The sequence below is a fragment of the Narcine bancroftii genome, chromosome 9 (genome assembly GCF_036971445.1).
Source record: "Narcine bancroftii isolate sNarBan1 chromosome 9, sNarBan1.hap1, whole genome shotgun sequence".
Lineage (NCBI taxonomy): Eukaryota > Metazoa > Chordata > Chondrichthyes > Torpediniformes > Narcinidae > Narcine > Narcine bancroftii.
In genome coordinates, this window is record NC_091477.1 from 101920984 (window position 1) to 101940953 (window position 19970).

Below are 19970 nucleotides of genomic sequence, written 5' to 3' on the forward strand. Positions count from 1 at the left end.
AGATCAAACAGCTTCATATGTAAGCTTCCTTCAATTGTATACGTTAATAGATATGTTGACTAATGATTGTACAACATTTAATTCTGTTAGCAATCCCTCAGATAATGAAGCAGCATAGCAAAATAAAACAATAACGCTGGGAAAACTCACAGCCCACAACTTTCTGAAGGGCGGTTTACACAAAATGTTGGTTTATTCTTCTTCTTTAGATGTTGGCCTGACCTGATGATTCCCCCCACCCCCAACCCCAGCATTTTCTGCTTTTTATGAAATTTCCAGGATCTGCAGTTTTAATTTTGATTTTGAACATGCATACACCATTGGCATGGTCTTGAAACAAGTGCTTCCCAAGGGTCAGACAATGAATTTTTTCCAAGAAGAGCCTAACCATCTCCACTTCTTCATCTGCATTACAATCATAGAGTCTCTTACTATCCGCAGTCTGAGAGTTTACGCTGACTAGAAACTTAACTAAACTTGCCCTTTAAATAGTTGTGATACATCCATCTCATGAATAACAAATAAAAATACAACTTTCTGTGATGAGCAATTTGGACAGTAGCTCTGTTGTTCCTTAACCTCTCTGCCACATTTCACCCAGAGAGGTGAGGGTGTTTTTTTTTTTTTAAATACACAGGCATGACGATAATCATTTTGAAAGATCAGTTCGAAAGCCAAGTGGTCAAGAATTTAAAGTGAAAGAGGTTAAATCTCTTCTCTCTTTGGCTTGGCTTCGCGGACGAAGATTTATGGAGGGGGTAAAAGTCCACGTCAGCTGCAGGCTCGTTTGTGGCTGACAAGTCCGATGCGGGACAGGCAGACATGGTTGCAGCGGCTGCAGGGGAAAATTGGTTGGTTGGGGTTGGGTGTTGGGTTTTTCCTCCTTTGCCTTTTGTCAGTGAGGTGGGCTCTGCGGTCTTCTTCAAAGGAGGTTGCTGCCCGCCAAACTGTGAGGCGCCAAGATGCACGGTTTGAGGCGATATCAGCCCACTGGCGGTGGTCAATGTGGCAGGCACCAAGAGATTTCTTTAGGCAGTCCTTGTACCTTTTCTTTGGTGCACCTCTGTCACGGTGGCCAGTGGAGAGCTCGCCATATAACACGATCTTGGGAAGGCGATGGTCCTCCATTCTGGAGACGTGACCCATCCAGCGCAGCTGGATCTTCAGCAGCGTGGACTCGATGCTGTCGACCTCTGCCATCTCGAGTACTTCGACGTTAGGGATGAAAGCGCTCCAATGGAAGTTGAGGATGGAGCGGAGACAACGCTGGTGGAAGCGTTCTAGGAGCCGTAGGTGATGCCGGTAGAGGACCCATGATTCGGAGCCGAACAGGAGTGTGGGTATGACAACGGCTCTGTATACGCTTATCTTTGTGAGGTTTTTCAGTTGGTTGTTTTTCCAGACTCTTTTGTGTAGTCTTCCAAAGGCACTATTTGCCTTGGCGAGTCTGTTGTCTATCTCATTGTCGATCCTTGCATCTGATGAAATGGTGCAGCCGAGATAGGTAAACTGGTTGACCGTTTTGAGTTTTGTGTGCCCGATGGAGATGTGGGGGGGCTGGTAGTCATGGTGGGGAGCTGGCTGATGGAGGACCTCAGTTTTCTTCAGGCTGACTTCCAGGCCAAACATTTTGGCAGTTTCCGCAAAGCAGGACGTCAAGCGCTGAAGAGCTGGCTCTGAATGGGCAACTAAAGCGGCATCGTCTGCAAAGAGTAGTTCACGGACAAGTTTCTCTTGTGTCTTGGTGTGAGCTTGCAGGCGCTTCAGATTGAAGAGACTGCCATCCGTGCGGTACCGGATGTAAACAGCGTCTTCATTGTTGGGGTCTTTCATGGCTTGGTTCAGCATCATGCTGAAGAAGATTGAAAAGAGGGTTGGTGCCAGAACACAGCCTTGCTTCACGCCATTGTTAATGGAGAAGGGTTCAGAGAGCTCATTGCTGTATCTGACCCGACCTTGTTGGTTTTCGTGCAGTTGGATAATCATGTTGAGGAACTTTGGGGGACATCCGATACGCTCTAGTATTTGCCAAAGCCCTTTCCTACTCACGGTGTCGAAGGCTTTGGTGAGGTCAACAAAGGTGATGTAGAGTCCTTTGTTTTGTTCTCTGCTGCAAATCTCATGAATGAAACAAAGGTATTGAAAGAGATGGAACATAATTGAGGAAGAAATTGGAATTAAGGAGAGATGAAATAAGAGGAAGAATCAACAACAGATTTAATTTGAAGACCAAAGGAAACAAATGAAAGCACCAGAATCAAATTATCAGACAAGCTTTCATGTAGTAATCAGGAAATCCACCAACTTCAGTTTGTTAGCGAGAAGAATGGAACAAATCCTTCAAAGCTACCCAAGAATTTTAAACAGAGGATCAAAATTTGCATCATTTTGCTCACATGCTTTTCTTCATCAATTAACACGTTAAAATCACAAAATGTACGACCAGATCAAGCACTGTGGAATGACCTAGAAGCCTTTTCAAAATGAATAAATGGTATATCTGGAACAATATTTGATGTTATTATTGTGTTTGACTAGGCAACAATACATAATTTGATTGAAAATTACATCTCAGTAAGATAGTTATCTGAATGCCATCATTCCTGTATGTCCCCGACTAATTTAAAGCCGAACTGTTCTGATGAAAGGTTATTGGCCTAAATTTCTCTCTCAAATTGATGCTTTGTAGCTTGCTGAACTATTCCAGCATTTTCATTATATATTTTTGGTCATCAGTTTGTCTTTTTTTACTTTCCTCTTACTGAGGCATTTAAAATCGGATTCTCAGATTCCAATTTCCAACAAACTATTTTTGGCAGAGAAGTTCAAAAACTCCATACACTTGTAAAAATGTTGAACACAATTACTCAATATCTCGGAAAGTCTAAATCTTCTTTCCTACCTGAAGTTTGGAGCTGAGGCCCATTCCAATGCCAGACAGGCTAGATCCACAGCGGCATAGACCAACAGAAAAAAGATGGTCACTATTCCAGCAATAGTATTCAGCTTGCCAGTAAACAACACAAGCTGTAAAAGCAAAATAGATATTTACCATGATGAGCCTTCAAACATTTCCATGGGTTCAAACGAATGTCAGATGACAATTCTAACCAAATATTTCCTTGCATAAATAGCAGAGATAATTTGCCTTTGGCAGATGCAAGACATTTTAAAAAGGTCAAGAATTCTTTTCTCAGTTGCTGTAATCTTAATAACACATCTGCCAAAGGGCATCTCATATTAACACAAGTGATAGTGAACGAGCACTGCTGCAAGACATCATATATTATACAAATACATCATTTGCCACAAATGGGATTCTGTTGTAGTGATATTCAAGCTAAATTTATCAACGATAAAAAGTTGCATTTTTAAAATGCATACTTAACCATTATGCATCAATGCAGCCACACAAGCAGTATTCCATGACCTTCAACGGTACCAATGTTCCTCACCAATTCACTGCCAACTTGTTTTGACACAAAACACTAACTTGATTAAACAGCTTTTACATTTTTTCTGTGCGACCAGCATTGCCTTTTACATGTATATGTTCCTCATCAGACAACTTCAAATTCTAAACACCATTTAATTTAAAATTTAAATGTAATTAAATAAAAAATTAAGATTAAAAAGACAACACGTTTTTAATTCCATCTGTGAACATCTGAAATTTTTGCATTCCTGTTGATAACTCACCAGCTATTGTAAATTAATAATTTAATTACTGATCATCAGATTATCACTTGGTCTTTTCAGTTCTTGTTAGAAAAGTCCCCACAGCCAAAGTTATGCGGACTTTCCTGTTTAAACCCATGGTGACGGCCAGTTTGTTTCTGAAGATATCCTGTTGTATCATATTCATTTTACCATTTCTACATCAGAGGGATTGGTACTGTAGATAACATTTTTTTCCCCCCCCAAAATGTACACTGCATACAACTTGATTATTAATTCAACATTAAATAAGGCAAGTGTTAAAGTCAAGATCAGCAAGAAGAATATGATTAAAACAAAAACAACACCAATCTATTTTGTCTGCTCTTAACAGATGAAAGGTATATAGTAAAACCTGCAAGTATCTGTGGTTCCTCCGATAATCCAGAGGATGAAGATTGTTCAGATTTCAGATTTATTGTCAGCGTACATACATGACATCACATGCAATCCTGAGATTCTGTTTCTTGTGGGTGAAGCAGAATTACCACTTATTGGTAGTGCAAAAAAACTGTACATGTAAACAAGAACTGTAAACAGGTAAGGAATGTAAACAAACTGCAATACAGAGAGAATATATTTTTAAAAATCAATTATGTGTACAAGAGTCTTTAAACGAGTCCCTGATTGAGTTTGTTGTTGTTAAGGAGTCTGATGGTGAAGGGGTAACAGGTGTTCCTGAACCTGGTGCTGAGAGTCTTGAGGCACCTAATACCTCTTTCCTGAAGACAGTAGTGATGGTGTGGACCCTTGATTGTTGCTGCTCTCCGACATTCTTAGCATTACATCTGTGTGGTATCAGCTAATGTTAAGCAGACTTGAGGCATTACAAATATAACCACCCCTAACCAAACTCCTAGCACACAAAAGGAAAGTTGAAAAAAAGTCAAACTAAATGACTGAAAGAGTTTTCAAAGCAACAAATTCTCGGCCTCAATTTTTTTCTTCGTCGTGGTCTAAAGAAATATATTGGCTCTGTTAAGAGGCCCTTTCGTTTTTCTGATCTCCAATCACCTGCAGTATTGTGTTTCACTTTCAGTCCTGATGAGGCACTATGTCTAAACAAATGAGATGCTGAACTATGAATACAAATGTGCCCTTCGAGTGATCTGCCAAATTTAATTTCCCCCCTGAATCAAACTGTTCATGTGAATGATTCATTGGATCCACTGCTGTTGAAAAAATGAATATTTTACATAAAAATAGTGTGAATCCATTTATTAGAAATCTTAGGGCAGAAAGTTTGATGTCCAAATTAAAAGAGACTAAAGCACATTAAAGTACTAGCTCAAACAGACTGCTGAATTACACAGAATAGGAAACATTATGAAAAAAGGCTCTGCCACATCATTTAAGTAAAGAAAAAAAATCTAAATCAACAAGTATCCTGATCAAATTTGCTACTTCCCACTCATTTTGAAAGAGAACTGCAATCAGCCCAATAGAGGAAAGCTCTTAACGGTCTATTAAACACACATAGCCATCAATAAAGTGTTAAGTGATCATTATCTGGTCTGTACTTTGTGTTCCAGTGGGCAATGTATGTCCACATAAAGGATTGTTTTTATTTTATTGATGTGTTGTCTTGTGCCTCCATGAACTTAAACTTCAAACCAATAAACTTCAATACCTCGTGTGAAAAATTGGTGGGAATCTTATTTGCCCTCATTTTCTCATGTTAATGATAATGTCTCTTAGATCAGTACTCCTCAACCTTTTTTTTCCCACATATCACCTTAAGTAATCCCTTACTAACCACAGAGCATCCATGTGATATGTGAGGCCTAGAGGTTTCTTTCACACAGTATTTAATTATGGGGTGTTTACCCATATTGTGACTGTATATTCCTCAGTACATCAACACATTATGTCTGAAATTCCTCGTGAGCTTCCCAGGACAAATAATTAATTGTTTCTTTTGTAGTCTTATTATTGTCAATCTGTTAAATTAGTACTTCCAAGCTCTCTCCATATTTGGATGTTCAGTAATTTTAACATGGATTTCAATAACATTGGTAAACTACATGGACCATATTTTTCTAACTGTCTCCTGAATGCTGTTGCTTTAAAGTACTAAATAAAATTGGGCAATCATAGCTGTGTGATTTTCAGGAAAAAAATACAGTCAAACACTGCACTATGCTTGATGAGGGAGAGAGAGAGAATATGGGGTATGGTGTCCGATTCTGAAAAACCTCGTTCACAATTTTCTATAACGTGGAGTCATGACATTAGTGCATGCATCAAGAAACACAATTTGAAAAAAAAAAAATTGTGGACTATTTACTTTTATTCCCCCCACCCTCAAATTTCATGAGAAGGAATTTTAGTCTTTACTAAATTTTTGGGTACTGATTTTTGGGAAGTCTGTAAGAGTGAATTCTGTAATGCAGGGTTCGCTTGTACGCGTTTCGTTAAATGTCAATGCACAGGAATGATTAGTTACGTTATTTCAAATTAAAAGATTTGACACAATGCATTTTGTTGAAAAGCTAAGATAATCATGGATTTTATCATGAGTGAAAACTATACTAAAGAGGAGAGGAATTGAATGTGAAAATAGGAACAATCTGCAGGTACTGTGGAAAGGCAAAAGCAAAAGCTTCCCAAACAAAAACAGAAAAAATTATTCTAAATTACAGATCCAGTAGGGCTTTAGTCGCCATTATGTTTAAAGCAAAATAATTGTATATTGAGCTTCAATATTGACCAGTGGCTCAGGCCAAATTTAATGAGATAATGAATCCCTGCAAGTAAATGTTGTAACTTGAACTACTGAAGTTTGTGTGGAAAAAGGCAAAAAAATAAAACTTCCTGGTCAAGCAGCAGTTAAATCACGATGAGTGGCAGAGATGTCAAAATGGAGACAAATTAATATTACTAGACACATTAATCATTAAGGGCAACATAATGAAATTACACCAAACCCTACGGTAACATTTGGAATGGTTATCTTTACTTGACTGGACCATATAATTTTTCCTGCACGTCAACTTCCACATTTATCATTCAATGCATTTCCTTGCAGACAAAGGGGAAAATGAGTGACATGAGGCTTTCAAATCTCTGGCGGCTTAGAACAACTTATTAGCTTCTGAATGATTGACAATTCACTGCTGCAAAGAGCAATTTCTTTTAGTGCCTCTTTTTCCATTTTGTTTTTTTATTTTGGTTCATTTTAATCTTCAAAGTGCACAATATATGCTTAAATGCAAAACAAAACCAAATCCTTTGATTTTAAAACCTTTGACACATTTATAATGCTGCAATGCATTTACATTTCCATACTGAAATATTGCAAATAATATCGTGGTCTACAAAATGTAACATCTAAACTCAAGAAACTAACTTCTGTTAATCTGGAGGTAAATAATTAAATTCTAATATAGTATTCTTTGGATCAATAAATTAACAAAGAAATAACTTTCTGAAAGCAAGATCTGTGACCCCATTTTCAATCAGTACACATTTTAACAAAGGGAATGGTTACCAAGCATAGGCGACTTATCTTCTTAAGAAAAGTGACAGTAACTCCTACCAAAACCAAGCAAAACATTTGTCATACTGTTAGATCATCCTTAAATATGCAGGTCTGAAATTTAATCATATGTTAGGAAAATTATAAATAGAAACACAAAATTCTATGCACTATTCTTTTAGTGATACGCTTACATTGAATTAAGCAGGAAAACAGTGATCATGTTCTTAAATGGAGTCAAAGATTTTTAACAAGGAATCACTTGATCAATTTTATGATCTTCACATTACATGAATCTACTCTTGCATCATATTCCTCTTCTATCTTTTACTACTTTTCATAAAGGTAATTGCGTAATTTCATCTCTCATGCTGTGATTTTCATAGACCAATGATCCATTTCTAACAACATTTTACACGAAGCTTCCATTTATTCCCTTGATCATTTTGAAATAAATTCCACTTTCTTTACCACACAAAATAGAATCTCATCAGCATATTAAATATACAAATAATGTATCCACATCCTCGTGGCAGGTACATCATTAGTATGAGAGCTAAAGAACTTTGGTATTGAGGAAATGAACCTGCTATGTCTAAATTAATGGATGACCTAGATAATTGTATTTCAGTCCAAATTAAAATAAAATCAACACCCATGCAAGGCTTGTGGCATCAGTAATAGTTAAGACTGATAAATATTAATTTATTTGTATTCATTTATATTAATAATAAATCAGTAAAATTTTTGAACCATCGCACTACAAAGTACAATATCCTTTCATATATGAAAAAATAATCAAGGACTGGTTAGCAAGATGAACACACTTGGGAAAGTTACTGTACAAAATTGAAAAAGAGGAAACCTTCAGTTCAATTTTCCTGCTGTTTGCACATGGAATGAAGCTGAGGATGTGAAAATGATGAAAACATTGTTAGAGAAGCAGTGGCTGCAAAGGATGGGCAATGGCAACATACAGCCTCAATAGGCCAAATTCCAAATGATGAATTGATAGATAAAAGGCTCACTTTAGAACTGACCATCTCATCAGACAGTGAAACTGAACATGAACATTGGAAAGCCTAGCTTGATTCTTCTCCAAAAAGAAAAGCTTAAACTTACTTATTTAGTATTTCTCTTAAAAATGATATGCGTGCTTTCACTGGAGGGGTCTTCAGAGCAAAAGACTTAGAGGTACAATTTTCTTTGCAATCTTAATAATGTGGGCTGCTAGCAACTGCAGTCAAGAGTTTCACACCAGGTGGCGGACAGCTGGAGACCAGCTTGAGATTTGAAGGGGTTCCAGACTTTGGAACCGAGGTGCGAGAGGGAACCAAGGGCACCGAAGGTTTTTTTGTGTTGGAGGTTCTATCTGGAGCTGCTGATGGTTTGGACTGGATTCTGTGTGGGCTGTGACAGTCCTGGAGGCAAATCCACAGACATCTGGGGGACTCGCTTTTGCTTCTCTTTCTCTGACTTTAAGAGGCGCTTCAGACAGTTTCTGCCAATGGCAAATCTGCCTGCCTTACAGCAGATGGAAACAAATTTCATAATATTGCACTGTTTTTATTGCATGACAATACAAGAATCTTGCTTCCAATGTTATTATTTTACTGCAGCTTTTCTGACTACAATAATACGAGTGGATCTGTGGTTACCGATAGGATAAATATTCTTTTATATCAAGAGATAGATAAAGAGAATTATTTTTCATTCTTCTTTATTAATGAATTAGCAATGCAAGTAAGTTAGTGTTGAGTAATTGTGACACCACGGAATTATTTCAGAACACGGTTTGAACATGGTACACAACAGGAAAAACCCTTCGGCGCACGGTTTGCTCAAATTAAACTAAAACTCTGCTGTCTGCAGAGAAATTAGAATTTAAAATTTGTGAATGGATGTGTCAGGATGGGGTGGGTGGAATCTGCAGTTCAAGAACAGCCAAGTGGGAATGCAGATTACTTGTCGATTATGCCACAACTTTTTTTTGATGAGCTAAAATTTATTCAGCGTGGAAAATGAAGCATCATCTTTAGAGTAATTTTGCCTGAAAGTGACAAAATCATTGTCTGAGGCAGGTTATGGAAGCTGTATTCCAAGTAAATTGGATTTTAAAAGAAAGAAATGTCCCTTAGATCTGGAAAAAATGACATGGCCCAGAAACGTTAACTCTGTTTCGCCCTCGACAGGCCTACCTATCTCAGGCAACTCCAGCATTTTCGGGTTTTGTTCCAGATACCCTGCATCTGCAATTTTTTTGCTTTTCAATTACACTTTAAATGCAAATTGTTCTTAACTGATAATCTAGAAAACATTGAGCTTGATTGCAAACTTTGCATTTGAAGAGCATATGAAAGATTATGTAGAAATCAGTACAAGGCAATAGATCATTATCTCATGGCTGTTTGTATCATGGGTTGTAATGGATCAAATTCATTAAAACAAACATTCTGCAGGGCCATTTTATCAATCTTCAGCAACATTCTTTTTTCATAGGATAAATACGAGATTTAAAACCCTGGAGGCCTCAGGGGAACTGATATTTCCAAAATGGTCTGGTGAATTATTTCTGATCTATGACAATGGGTGGTTTCCCTCGAGCTCAAGATTATTGGCTGCCACTGACATCACTGAACTCATCTTTACATCTACAATTTATTTTTCCTATTCTATTGCCGCAGATTTCAATTAAAAAAAACCAAATCATTATCCCATTTAATCAGAAAAGTCAATTCCCCAAATGGACAACCAGGATAAAGTAATTTTGTTGCATCTCATGTGGACAACAAAATATTCTGAGGAGGGGAGAGAATGAGAACTCCTCGGATATACAGGTGAGGAAACAAGCAGCTCTCCTTCATTTACATAATGACATTTAAAAAAATGACTGTAGTTCTGCGATCTTGTGGCAAGCAATCTTTTTTAATCAATGCCTAATTAATTTATCAAATTAAACTGCCTGATTAGATAGTATGCCTATATTTGTTTTTACTTAAAGCATAGAAGTTTACACATTAGAAGGTGTCAAAAGTGACAATTAAAAGTGTCACATCTTTGCTGGTCTTTTTTGCAGGAACATTCCAAAACTAATCCCATAGCATTGCTCTTTCTTCGTGATTCTGCATCTTTCCCTGCTCTGAATACTTATTTCCCCGCAAGCAGCAAGCAATTCTTGTGACAATGCACTTCATGCTCCAATCGCACTGTACACATAGATTCCCCCTTAACCTTGCTCTTGCTATTTTAGAATGCTAAGTGGCTGAAGATCAATATTTTCTTTCAATGTAGGAGGCCATCATGATAAAGGCTTTTCAGTTTCTCAGTGTACCCCAATGCCCTGAGTGTGGTAACATTTAATTTTTTTTTAAATTTAGACATACAGCATAGTAACAAGCCCTGTCCATTTACACCCAAATGACCTACAACACCGATACGTTTTTTTTTAAAATGGTTGTAGGATACCAGAGTGCCCAGAGGAAATCCACACAAACATGGAGAGAATGTAGAAGCAATGCAGGATCCAAACCCCGCTAAGCTAACCAAGCCACCCTTGAGAACATGCAAACTTGAAAATGTTAGTACCCAAGGCCAAGGCTGAATATGGGTCTCTGACCCAGAGAGGCTGCATGTCCCCACAAGCAAACTTAAATCTATAATCCTTGTCACAAGCTTCACAAAGCAAGGAATTGGTAATTCCTGATAATTCTATCAACATTTTTAAACGTAAATCTTTTCCACATTTCTTCTGGTTCAGGGAAAATGTCAGGTTTGATGATGGATCTCCATGTTTGGTAGTATTGTCAAAGCATTAAACATGCAATAAAATTGCATTGGAATCAGAACAAAATCCATTTTGTTATTGATATTCATTTGCTCAATTTGATAAAACCTACTCTATCAAAATTTAAATTATCTAAAACATGTACTTCAATCATTCAACATCTTATAAATTATATGTATGCATGCATACATCAGAATGCTCTTTATTGACTGCAGTTTGGCATTCAACACCATCATCTCCTCAAACTTGATCTGCAAACTCCAAGATCTGGGTCTCAGCACCCCACTGTGTAATTGGATCATGGATTTCCTCACCTCCAGACCACAATCAGTGAGGATTGGGAAGAACATCTCCTCCACAATCTCCATCAGTACCAGAGCACCACAGGGCTGTGTTCTTAGCCTCCTGCTCTACTCGCTATACACCTACGACTGTGTGGCCTGGTACAACAACATCACCATTTATAAATTCGCTGACAATACCATGATAGTGGGTTGTATAAAAAGGGGCCATGAGTCAGCACAAAGGAGAGAGCTTGAAAGCTTGGCTGAATGGAGCATATACAACAACAACTTGACACTCAATGTCACCAAAACCAAGGAGCTGATCATTGACTTCAGAAAGGGAAAGCCAGAGATGAATGATCCAGGGATTTTTGGAGGATCAGAGGTGGAGAGGGTGAGCAAATTTAAGTTCTTGGGAGTCACTAACTGGGAGGAACTTTCCTGGACCCAACATACTAATGGCACGGTGAAGAAAGCACGTCAACGCTTCTACTTGCTCAGGAATTTGTGAAGGTTTAGTATAACATCGGAAACCCTGGCAAATTTCAACAGATATGTGGTGGAAAGTGTGCTGACTGGCTGCATCACGGTCTGGTATGGGGACACCAATACCCCTGAGAGTAAAGCCCTCCAAAAATTAGTTGACACAGCCCAGGACACAGGCAAAACACTCCCCAACATTCAGAACATCTACAGGGAATGATACCATCAGAGAGCAGCAGCAATCATCAAGGATCTATAATCATCCAGCACACACTCTGTTCTTGCTGCCACCATCAGGAAAGAGGTACAAGTGCCGCAGAACCAGGTTCAGGAACAGCTGCTACCCCCTCAGACTCTTCAGCAACAAACTCAATTAGGGACTCATTTAAGGACTTTTATTTTTGCACTTTATTCATTTTTTTTCCTCTCTGTATTGCACAGTATGTTTACATTTCTTTATTTGTTTACATGTGTACATTGTGTACAGTTTTTTGCACTAGCAAGAAGTGATAGTTCTGACTTGGCCGCAGTAAAAAAGAATCTCAGGGTTGTATGTGATGTTATGGAGGAACTCTTAAATAAATCTGAAATCTAATGTAAATTATAGATCACAAAAGAGTCAAGTTCTTTAGAATAATGTCCCCCTCTGAAATCACTAATTACTTCATTATATGTGGGATTAACTTTTTAAATCCAATTTTTAAAGAGTTCCATCGAGTTCAGGTAACATTAAACCTCTAATAACATGAAGTGACTTCGACACAAACATTTCCTTGTTCACCTTATGCTATAATGACATTGGAGAAAATTCAGAAGAGAATCACTAGGCTAATTTCTGGGATGAGAGGGCTGACTTATAATGAATGTCTAGAAATGCTTGGCCTGTATTCTTTGGTGTTTAAAAGAGTGAGGAGTCACCTCACTAAAACACACAAAATCCTACTGGTCATGTCAGGGGAAACATTGAGTTATGTCGGCGGGTAAGAATCTCAAATGCACGACAAAGGGGACAATCATTTAAAAATTAAGATGCACCAAAACTTCTTTCCACACAAGGAGATTAAACCTTAGGAATTCTCTTCCCAAGAAGATTGTGGAAGTAAGATTAATGAAAGTATTTCAAGATACAGTTCAGACATTATTCAAACGATTAGGGAATTGAGGATATTGGCAAAGAAAAGGAATTGAGGCCAGGTGCAAATTGGGTATGATCATAATAGGCACTTTCAAGTTGGGAAAACACCCACCTGTAAAGGCCAAGTTCTTCACCCTTACGCCTAAAGACGTACCTCTCTGAATGCGCCATGACCGGCTCAGAGGTGCCAATTCCAACTCTCCTTGGGGGCGCCTGACCTGAACGTACATTGGGGTGCGCTGATGACACCATCAGCCTGCGACCCATCTCCCCACTCCCTCCATGCCCCCCTCAAGGCGGGGCATTGGGGCAGCGGGGGGCCGGTGCAGGCTGTGACAGCCTCATTGGGCCACTTCGGTCTTTGGGGCTGCTCTCTGAAGCTCAAAATGCAGCAGACTAATCCCCCACGCAGTTGGATCTGTTCTGGGAACCAACAGAGCGTGGGGGAATTATGGGTAGGAAAGACTCTGCTGCGTATTTATGATGAGTGGCACTACGGCATCAGTCACTCCGCCTCCATCGGGTCCGGAGGATGCTATGAGGTGCCTCTTGATATGAATGCAATGCTAGAGCAGCCTTTTAGGGCTGCTGTCTGAAAGGTAAGTTTTAGTTCCGCTCTTTTAGCCGGCCTCCAGGCAGAGGCCTGACATTAAATGGGATATTGATTAACAGAGCATGCTCAAGGGGCAGGGTGGCCTTCATTTGTTCCTATTTGCTTTTGTCATTTTTTTTTTAAAATATTTTAATTTTTTCCAAGACTCATATAGAACATTATTACATACATGATGTAAATAGTATTATAAAATTACAGAGTCTCATATGAATGTCCAAATATCACTCTACCAACCCCCCACACCATGGGCTAACATGAAAAAAAATTGTCCAAAAAAAAAATGACTTCATTAATTAGTTCATATCTTGACCTCAGGAATTCAACACTATTAACCTAACTATATTATTTAAACCTTTTCGGGGAAATAAGTTAAATCCTTAAGCCAGTATGCCATATTTTAACACACACATCATATTTCTTTCTAAGATTATAAGTTATCATTCCCAGGGGGCCACAACTTTGCATTTCCATATTCCAGCAAATAATATGTAGGGAAAAGTTGGACTTCCATGTAACGGCTATACATCTCCTGACTACCGCTAGTGCAATCCTCATGAATGTATTTGATATTTCGATAGTTTTAGGCTAATATCCATAAGATTTCTCAATAAATACAGTTCTGGTTCCAATGGAAAATCCACTTCTATAATTTTTGTCAAAATTTCTGCCAATTCATACCAAAGGATCTGACTTTCACACATAGCCAGGTTGAATGTATAAATGTTCCAACCTTTATATGTCATAAATTGTCCTTGTTCATAACAATTCTCAATTCACTTAATCCCTTTACAGTGCCAAGTGTCCAGGATTTTATTTCCTAATGCCATTGGTAATAACTTATTTTGATACAAGGGTGTTTTTGAAGATAACCCCACTTTTAGACCTATACATTTATTAATTTGCTGCCATATCCAAATTATGTTTTAGAATGGGGTTATCTGTCTTTCCAGGCTATAACATTCTATTTATAAATGAAATCTTCTGCTATCTGTTCACCCGCCATGTGTCGACCAATTTGAGCCCAATCAGGAATATCCCATTTATCTATTTATTTTTTTTTTAAAATTTATCGGTTAATCGTAGTCCACCCAATGAATAATCCCAAGGAAGTTTTTCCACGGAGACTCAGGGCATCTTAGAATTCCATAGAAATTGTCTGACATGCTTGTTAAGTGCTTTTAAAAAAACTTGTTGGTATAAGAATGGGGAAGGATTGAAAGAAATATCACAGACTTGGCATCACTTCATTTTCATACAACTGATCCTGCCCATCCAAGTAAATGGGGGCAGGCTCCTCCATCTATGTAAATTCTTCTTAATCTTTCCAAGCAAGGGAGGTAATTCAATTTATATAAATTCCACAGGTTATTATCTACCCTTATCCCTAAACATTAATACCCCCTTATGACCAATCAAATTTATTTCCTTGTTGAAAATGTCTATAATCTCCTTTCGTTAAGGGGCATGATTTGGCTTTTATTAAAATTTATTTTGTACCCAGAAACCTTACCATAATCTTCCAAGATATCTTACAACTTAGCCAGAGATTCGGTTGGATTTTTCAAAAATATTAATACATCAGCAAATAAATTTATCTTGTCTTCTTTCCTGTTCACTCTGAACCCCCTTATGTTTGAATCCATCGAACAAATTCTGCCTGTAATTCTATTGCTAAAATAAATAGAGCTGGAGATCATGGACGGCCTTGACTACTTGACCTTTAGAGAGGGAAAACTTGAGACATCTGACCATTGGTGATAATCCTAGCTTGAAGTTTTTATCTGATTACCATATATTTCAGCATACAAGTCAACCCTAATTTTTCAGCGTCATTTTAAGGGTTTTATGGTACATCCGGTGTATAAGTCAACCCCAATTTTCTGGGTCCCTGAGTTGGCCCATTGACTGATGTACAAGTCAACCCCCAAAGATCATGATACTTGAGATGGGCTGTTGACCAGCGTATACATCGACCCTTAAAGATAGCTGCTGGCCATTGGCTGGAGGTGATTGCTATCATGAAGGGTCCATCGACACAACGCATCTCTTGATAAAAGTATGAAGCGAGTTTTAAATTGAAAGTGATAGAAATGGCCAAGAAGACCAACAACTGCGCTGCTGCAAGAAAATATGATGCATATGAGAAGTTGGTAAGAGATTGGAGGAACAAAAAAGAAAAATACCAAAAAGGCAACGTTTGTTGAGAAAAGGAATCATTCATTGGCCGGAGTTGGAAAATCACGTTGCAGAATGGGTATATGAATAGAGGCAAGATTGCTACAGTCACCGAAATAAAATAAGAACATTTGCACTGCAGTAGGCAAAATCACACCCAGAACTCAGTAAAGATTTTGAGGCTACAGTCGGCTGATGCAACCATTTCATGAACAGAAAAAATCTGGTATTACGCCATAAAGTTGAAGTTTTCACCAGCTTATATACATAACTGATAGAAACACCAGTTTGCATTGGCAAATATTGTTAACATGGACGAAATCCCCATGAATTTTGACATGATAGGCAATAGAACAATGGAATGGAAAGGAGTTAAAACTGTGCAAACCAGTAGTACAGGCCATGAAAGGACCAGGTTTACTGTGGTGTTATCGTGCATGGCCGACAGAACCAAGTTAAGATCCATGATAATCTTCAAACACAAAATAAAACCTCAAATAAAATTCCCAGCAGGTATTTTTGTACATTTTCATAAAAAGGTTGGATGGATGAAAATGGTATAAAACTATGGATAGCCAATGGAACAGGTGGCCAGGTGGTTTATACAAAGAACAGAGTTTACTGGTCTGGGATGTTTCCTAGCCACTTAACTGAGAAAACTAAAAGTAGATTAGGACTACATAATACTTAAATGGGCGTTATCCCGGGTGGTTTGACGTCTATATTGCAACTTCTCGATGTCTGCTTGAACGAGTAATTCAAAGAACATGTGCACGAGGAATGGAATATGGATGTTGAGTGTAGAAGTCGTTCACAAAAGGTAGGGTGCTGCATCACTTGATATGCTGTGTAACTTCATGCTCAAGGCATAGGACAAAGTTAAAGTAGAGACTGTGATAAAATCATGCAAAAGTGCAGTATTTCTTGTGCAATTGATGGCACAAAAGAAAATTTATTGTGGAACCCTGACGACGAAGCTGAAACCGCCTCATTAGATACAGACTGCTATCCATATGACTGTTTGAACAATGAGAGTATGGATGAGTTTGCTGCTATTTTGCCTCAGACGATGATAGTGAGACTGATTTTGAAGGGTTCTAAATGTTTTTTTTCCAGACAATGATAATGATTTAAGGGTTCTAACTGTTATTATTTACAACAAAAATCTCAATGGAAAATCTGTCGCAGTCAAGCTTTATTTGTGGTTTTTTAAAGGGTCAACTTGTATGCCAAATCTGCTTTTCATGAGTTGTCTTATACACCAAATTGCTTTTTTTTCATGGGTCGACTTGTTCGCTGTATTTGTGTGGATTGGATTTTGAGCTGAATACAAGGTCTCAAAAATATATGACCCCCACTTTTAAGAGATTTTGGGGGGGGGGTGATTTCACAACTCAACTTATGTTGAAATATACAGTAATAAATGACTGTCCCAATCCAAATTTATTTATCTCCATTACTTATCTATTTATTTGTGAAGAAATATTTATGAAAAAGGAAAAAAGCCATAAATGCCACTTTCAAATAAAAAAATGTTACTTTGCTTAGATTTCTATTAAATTGATCCAAATATAATGTCAAGATTATAGCAGATTATCAATTAACATTTAAATTCAGACAGCCCTTGCTTGCACAGCTGATGTCATAAAACCTCACTGTTGTAAACTGAATATTAAAGACTTTGGGACAAAAGTGTTCTGGGGGGGAGGGGGGGCTGGTGTTCAAGGCCTATCAAATGCAACTTTTTTTTACTTAGCTAAGAGAGATGAATCATAGAGTGTTTATTCTATGGAGAATTAGACAGCAGTCTAATTTGTACTGACCAAAATGTTTCATGTGTAGTCATAACTTTGGACAAATGGCTCTTCAAATGTTGGACCAACAGTTGCTTAAGTTTCCCATTAGTTTTAAATAAAATTGCATGTCACTGCTTGTAGACTTCTCAAATGATTTTTTTTTGAGGGGGGGTCACAATAAAATTAAATTGGTACACTGATCAACAATCTTATGCAAATTGCTCCATATGAACACAGTTTGCCAAATATTGAAACAATTCAACAATCTGTAATCAAAAGCTATTTCCCATGCAGAAGAGAGCAAGTGTTCCTATAGATATCATTAAAGTTGCACAAAAAAATTGAATATCAAAACAAACTGATGAGAAGTACCTGAACAAGCATCCATGAAATCAGAACTGCAGCCCAGGGATTTCCACCTTGTGAAGTTTTCTTTGCAGGCAGGAGAAGTTTATCTAACATGTGAAAAATAAAACAACATATTGAGCATCAATCAGATGAAAGACACCAATAATTCCATGATATTTCAATGGTTTTGCATATGATCATTTAAACATATGCATCAAGTTACAGAGGACATGACAGTCACCATTCCCCCAAGGATTTCACATCTTCAAGGCCCAAAGGGTTTAAATATAATAGGATGAAGTAATGCATTACATGATGAAGCATTAGTGTACAAACGCATCCACTAGTATTTTTCTTTCTAGTTTTATAAAATAAAGCATCTCTTAAATTAAAATGAAAGGATTTCAGAAAAAGCAATGATATCGATGTTTAATATTTTCAGGGAATAGAAGGCAGTAATTCAATCAAGATGCTCACTTTATCATATAACCAACTAAATAATCTTTCAGATTACTCTCGGACAAGAACAGGTTGGAAAACCTCATTCAAGATGGATCTATTTATTAGATTCCTTATTTTAACTATATTACATCTTTAAAACAAAGGAATTAAAAAGTATGTCAGAATTTGAATATCATTCCATAGTCTGGAAAATCTTGCATGCCAGATTAAATGTGTTGCTGTAGTTCATATGGTTGATATGAGGTTCTGAATTTACTTTGGATTAGAGTGGATTAAATTATGAACTTTGGATGAAGTAACAGTTATAAGCAATGTTTGTTTCACTTTCATTTAGAAACATTACTGTAAATGTTAAAAGCATTTTTGGAAATCTCATGGTTATTTATTATCAGTGATTAAACCACTTAATTGTAAGAGGCCAACAGTCCTTGTGAAGCTAAAAGCTACTGAAGAGCATTCAGAATAAGGCTGCAGTGCAAATAATCATAGCTAATGACTGGAATTAGAATCAAAAGTGATCACAGCTGGTCTACAATCTCACCCCAGGTACAGAGGCAGGTTCGTGTAATGGCTTAATGGAACACAAATATCAATCCAAGCAAAAATGCCTGTTTATCCACCTCATTTGAGATATTTCTGAGAATTTCCATTCTTTACTGTCTTTGTGCCCAGAATGAAGATTGCAATGTTTGGTTCAATTTGCCCAAATCTTTTACAATAATAAAGTGATCTTGCATTCCATCTCACAACTTCAGAGCTGGCTGTATTCATTTCAAATATCACCAATGTATTACATTACTTAACCTTCACAACTAGTTTCCATTTTGGAAACAGCTTTTTATAACTAGCAAAATTTTATAGGACAATGAAAATGTGACAAGTATTTTCCTTTCTTCATCAGATTACATCTAAAATAATTACAGCTTTCATGGGGACTTGCAAAATTATTAAGAAAACAAGCTATCTATGTAAATAGGATCATAAAGCAGACAGTAAGGGTATTGAAGCATCTGGAGGTGCCATTATTCTCCAGGTGCTTGCCTGCTACTTCAGCATTTCTTATCATCTGATCCAGTGATATTATTGACTCAGTGGGGAGACTGGGCTTTTAAAGGAAGATAACGTTTCAAACGGAGAATAAACTACCTGCAGGAATAAGATGGATTTCACGGTTTTCAAACTAGGTTCAAAATCATTATGGTCAGAATGTCCTAACTCTTTAGTACTACCCAATATTACGATGATTGGTCCACAATCTAAGCAGTCATGGGTCCATAGCATTGCTGTTTGTTTGCTCTTACGAAAGTGTTCTCCAATCGTAAACTCACAGACAGTGCTCATCCAGTTACTTCTTAAATGTTATGAGTCTTTGACTTCACCGTAAAGAGGCAGTTCTAAATTCCAACCATAATGCTCCCTCATTAGCATTTATGGAAATTACTTTTTAAAAAATATTATTTCAAAATATGTTAGCATACATCATATTTTTCTACGAGGTTAATCTCAGTAGTCTCTTCTAGTCTTTTACAATCTGCACACATGTTTTTTAAAAAATACAAATATGCAATGAATACTATCAAAAGCTGTGCCCTGCTTTAAGTTAGCTTCCTGAATATTGTTCTTTTTGTATTTTTGTGTCAAGTATAGATATGACAAGCAGAACATCTTGCATAAAAATGCAACTTTAATGCCATC

General features: G+C 37.4%; 1 protein-coding gene across 1 annotated transcript in view; it reads right to left on the reverse strand.

Annotated features, from left to right (window-relative positions):
* Window positions 1-19970, reverse strand: part of LOC138742531 (solute carrier family 12 member 9) — a 90096-nt gene that overhangs the window by 39923 nt on the left and 30203 nt on the right. The window contains exons 8-9 of the mRNA XM_069897062.1: window positions 17838-17920; window positions 2903-3027 (exon numbers count right to left, since the gene is read on the reverse strand). Of these exons, the coding sequence (XP_069753163.1) occupies window positions 2903-3027; window positions 17838-17920 (208 nt within the window). The remainder of the gene's footprint in view (window positions 1-2902; window positions 3028-17837; window positions 17921-19970) is intronic.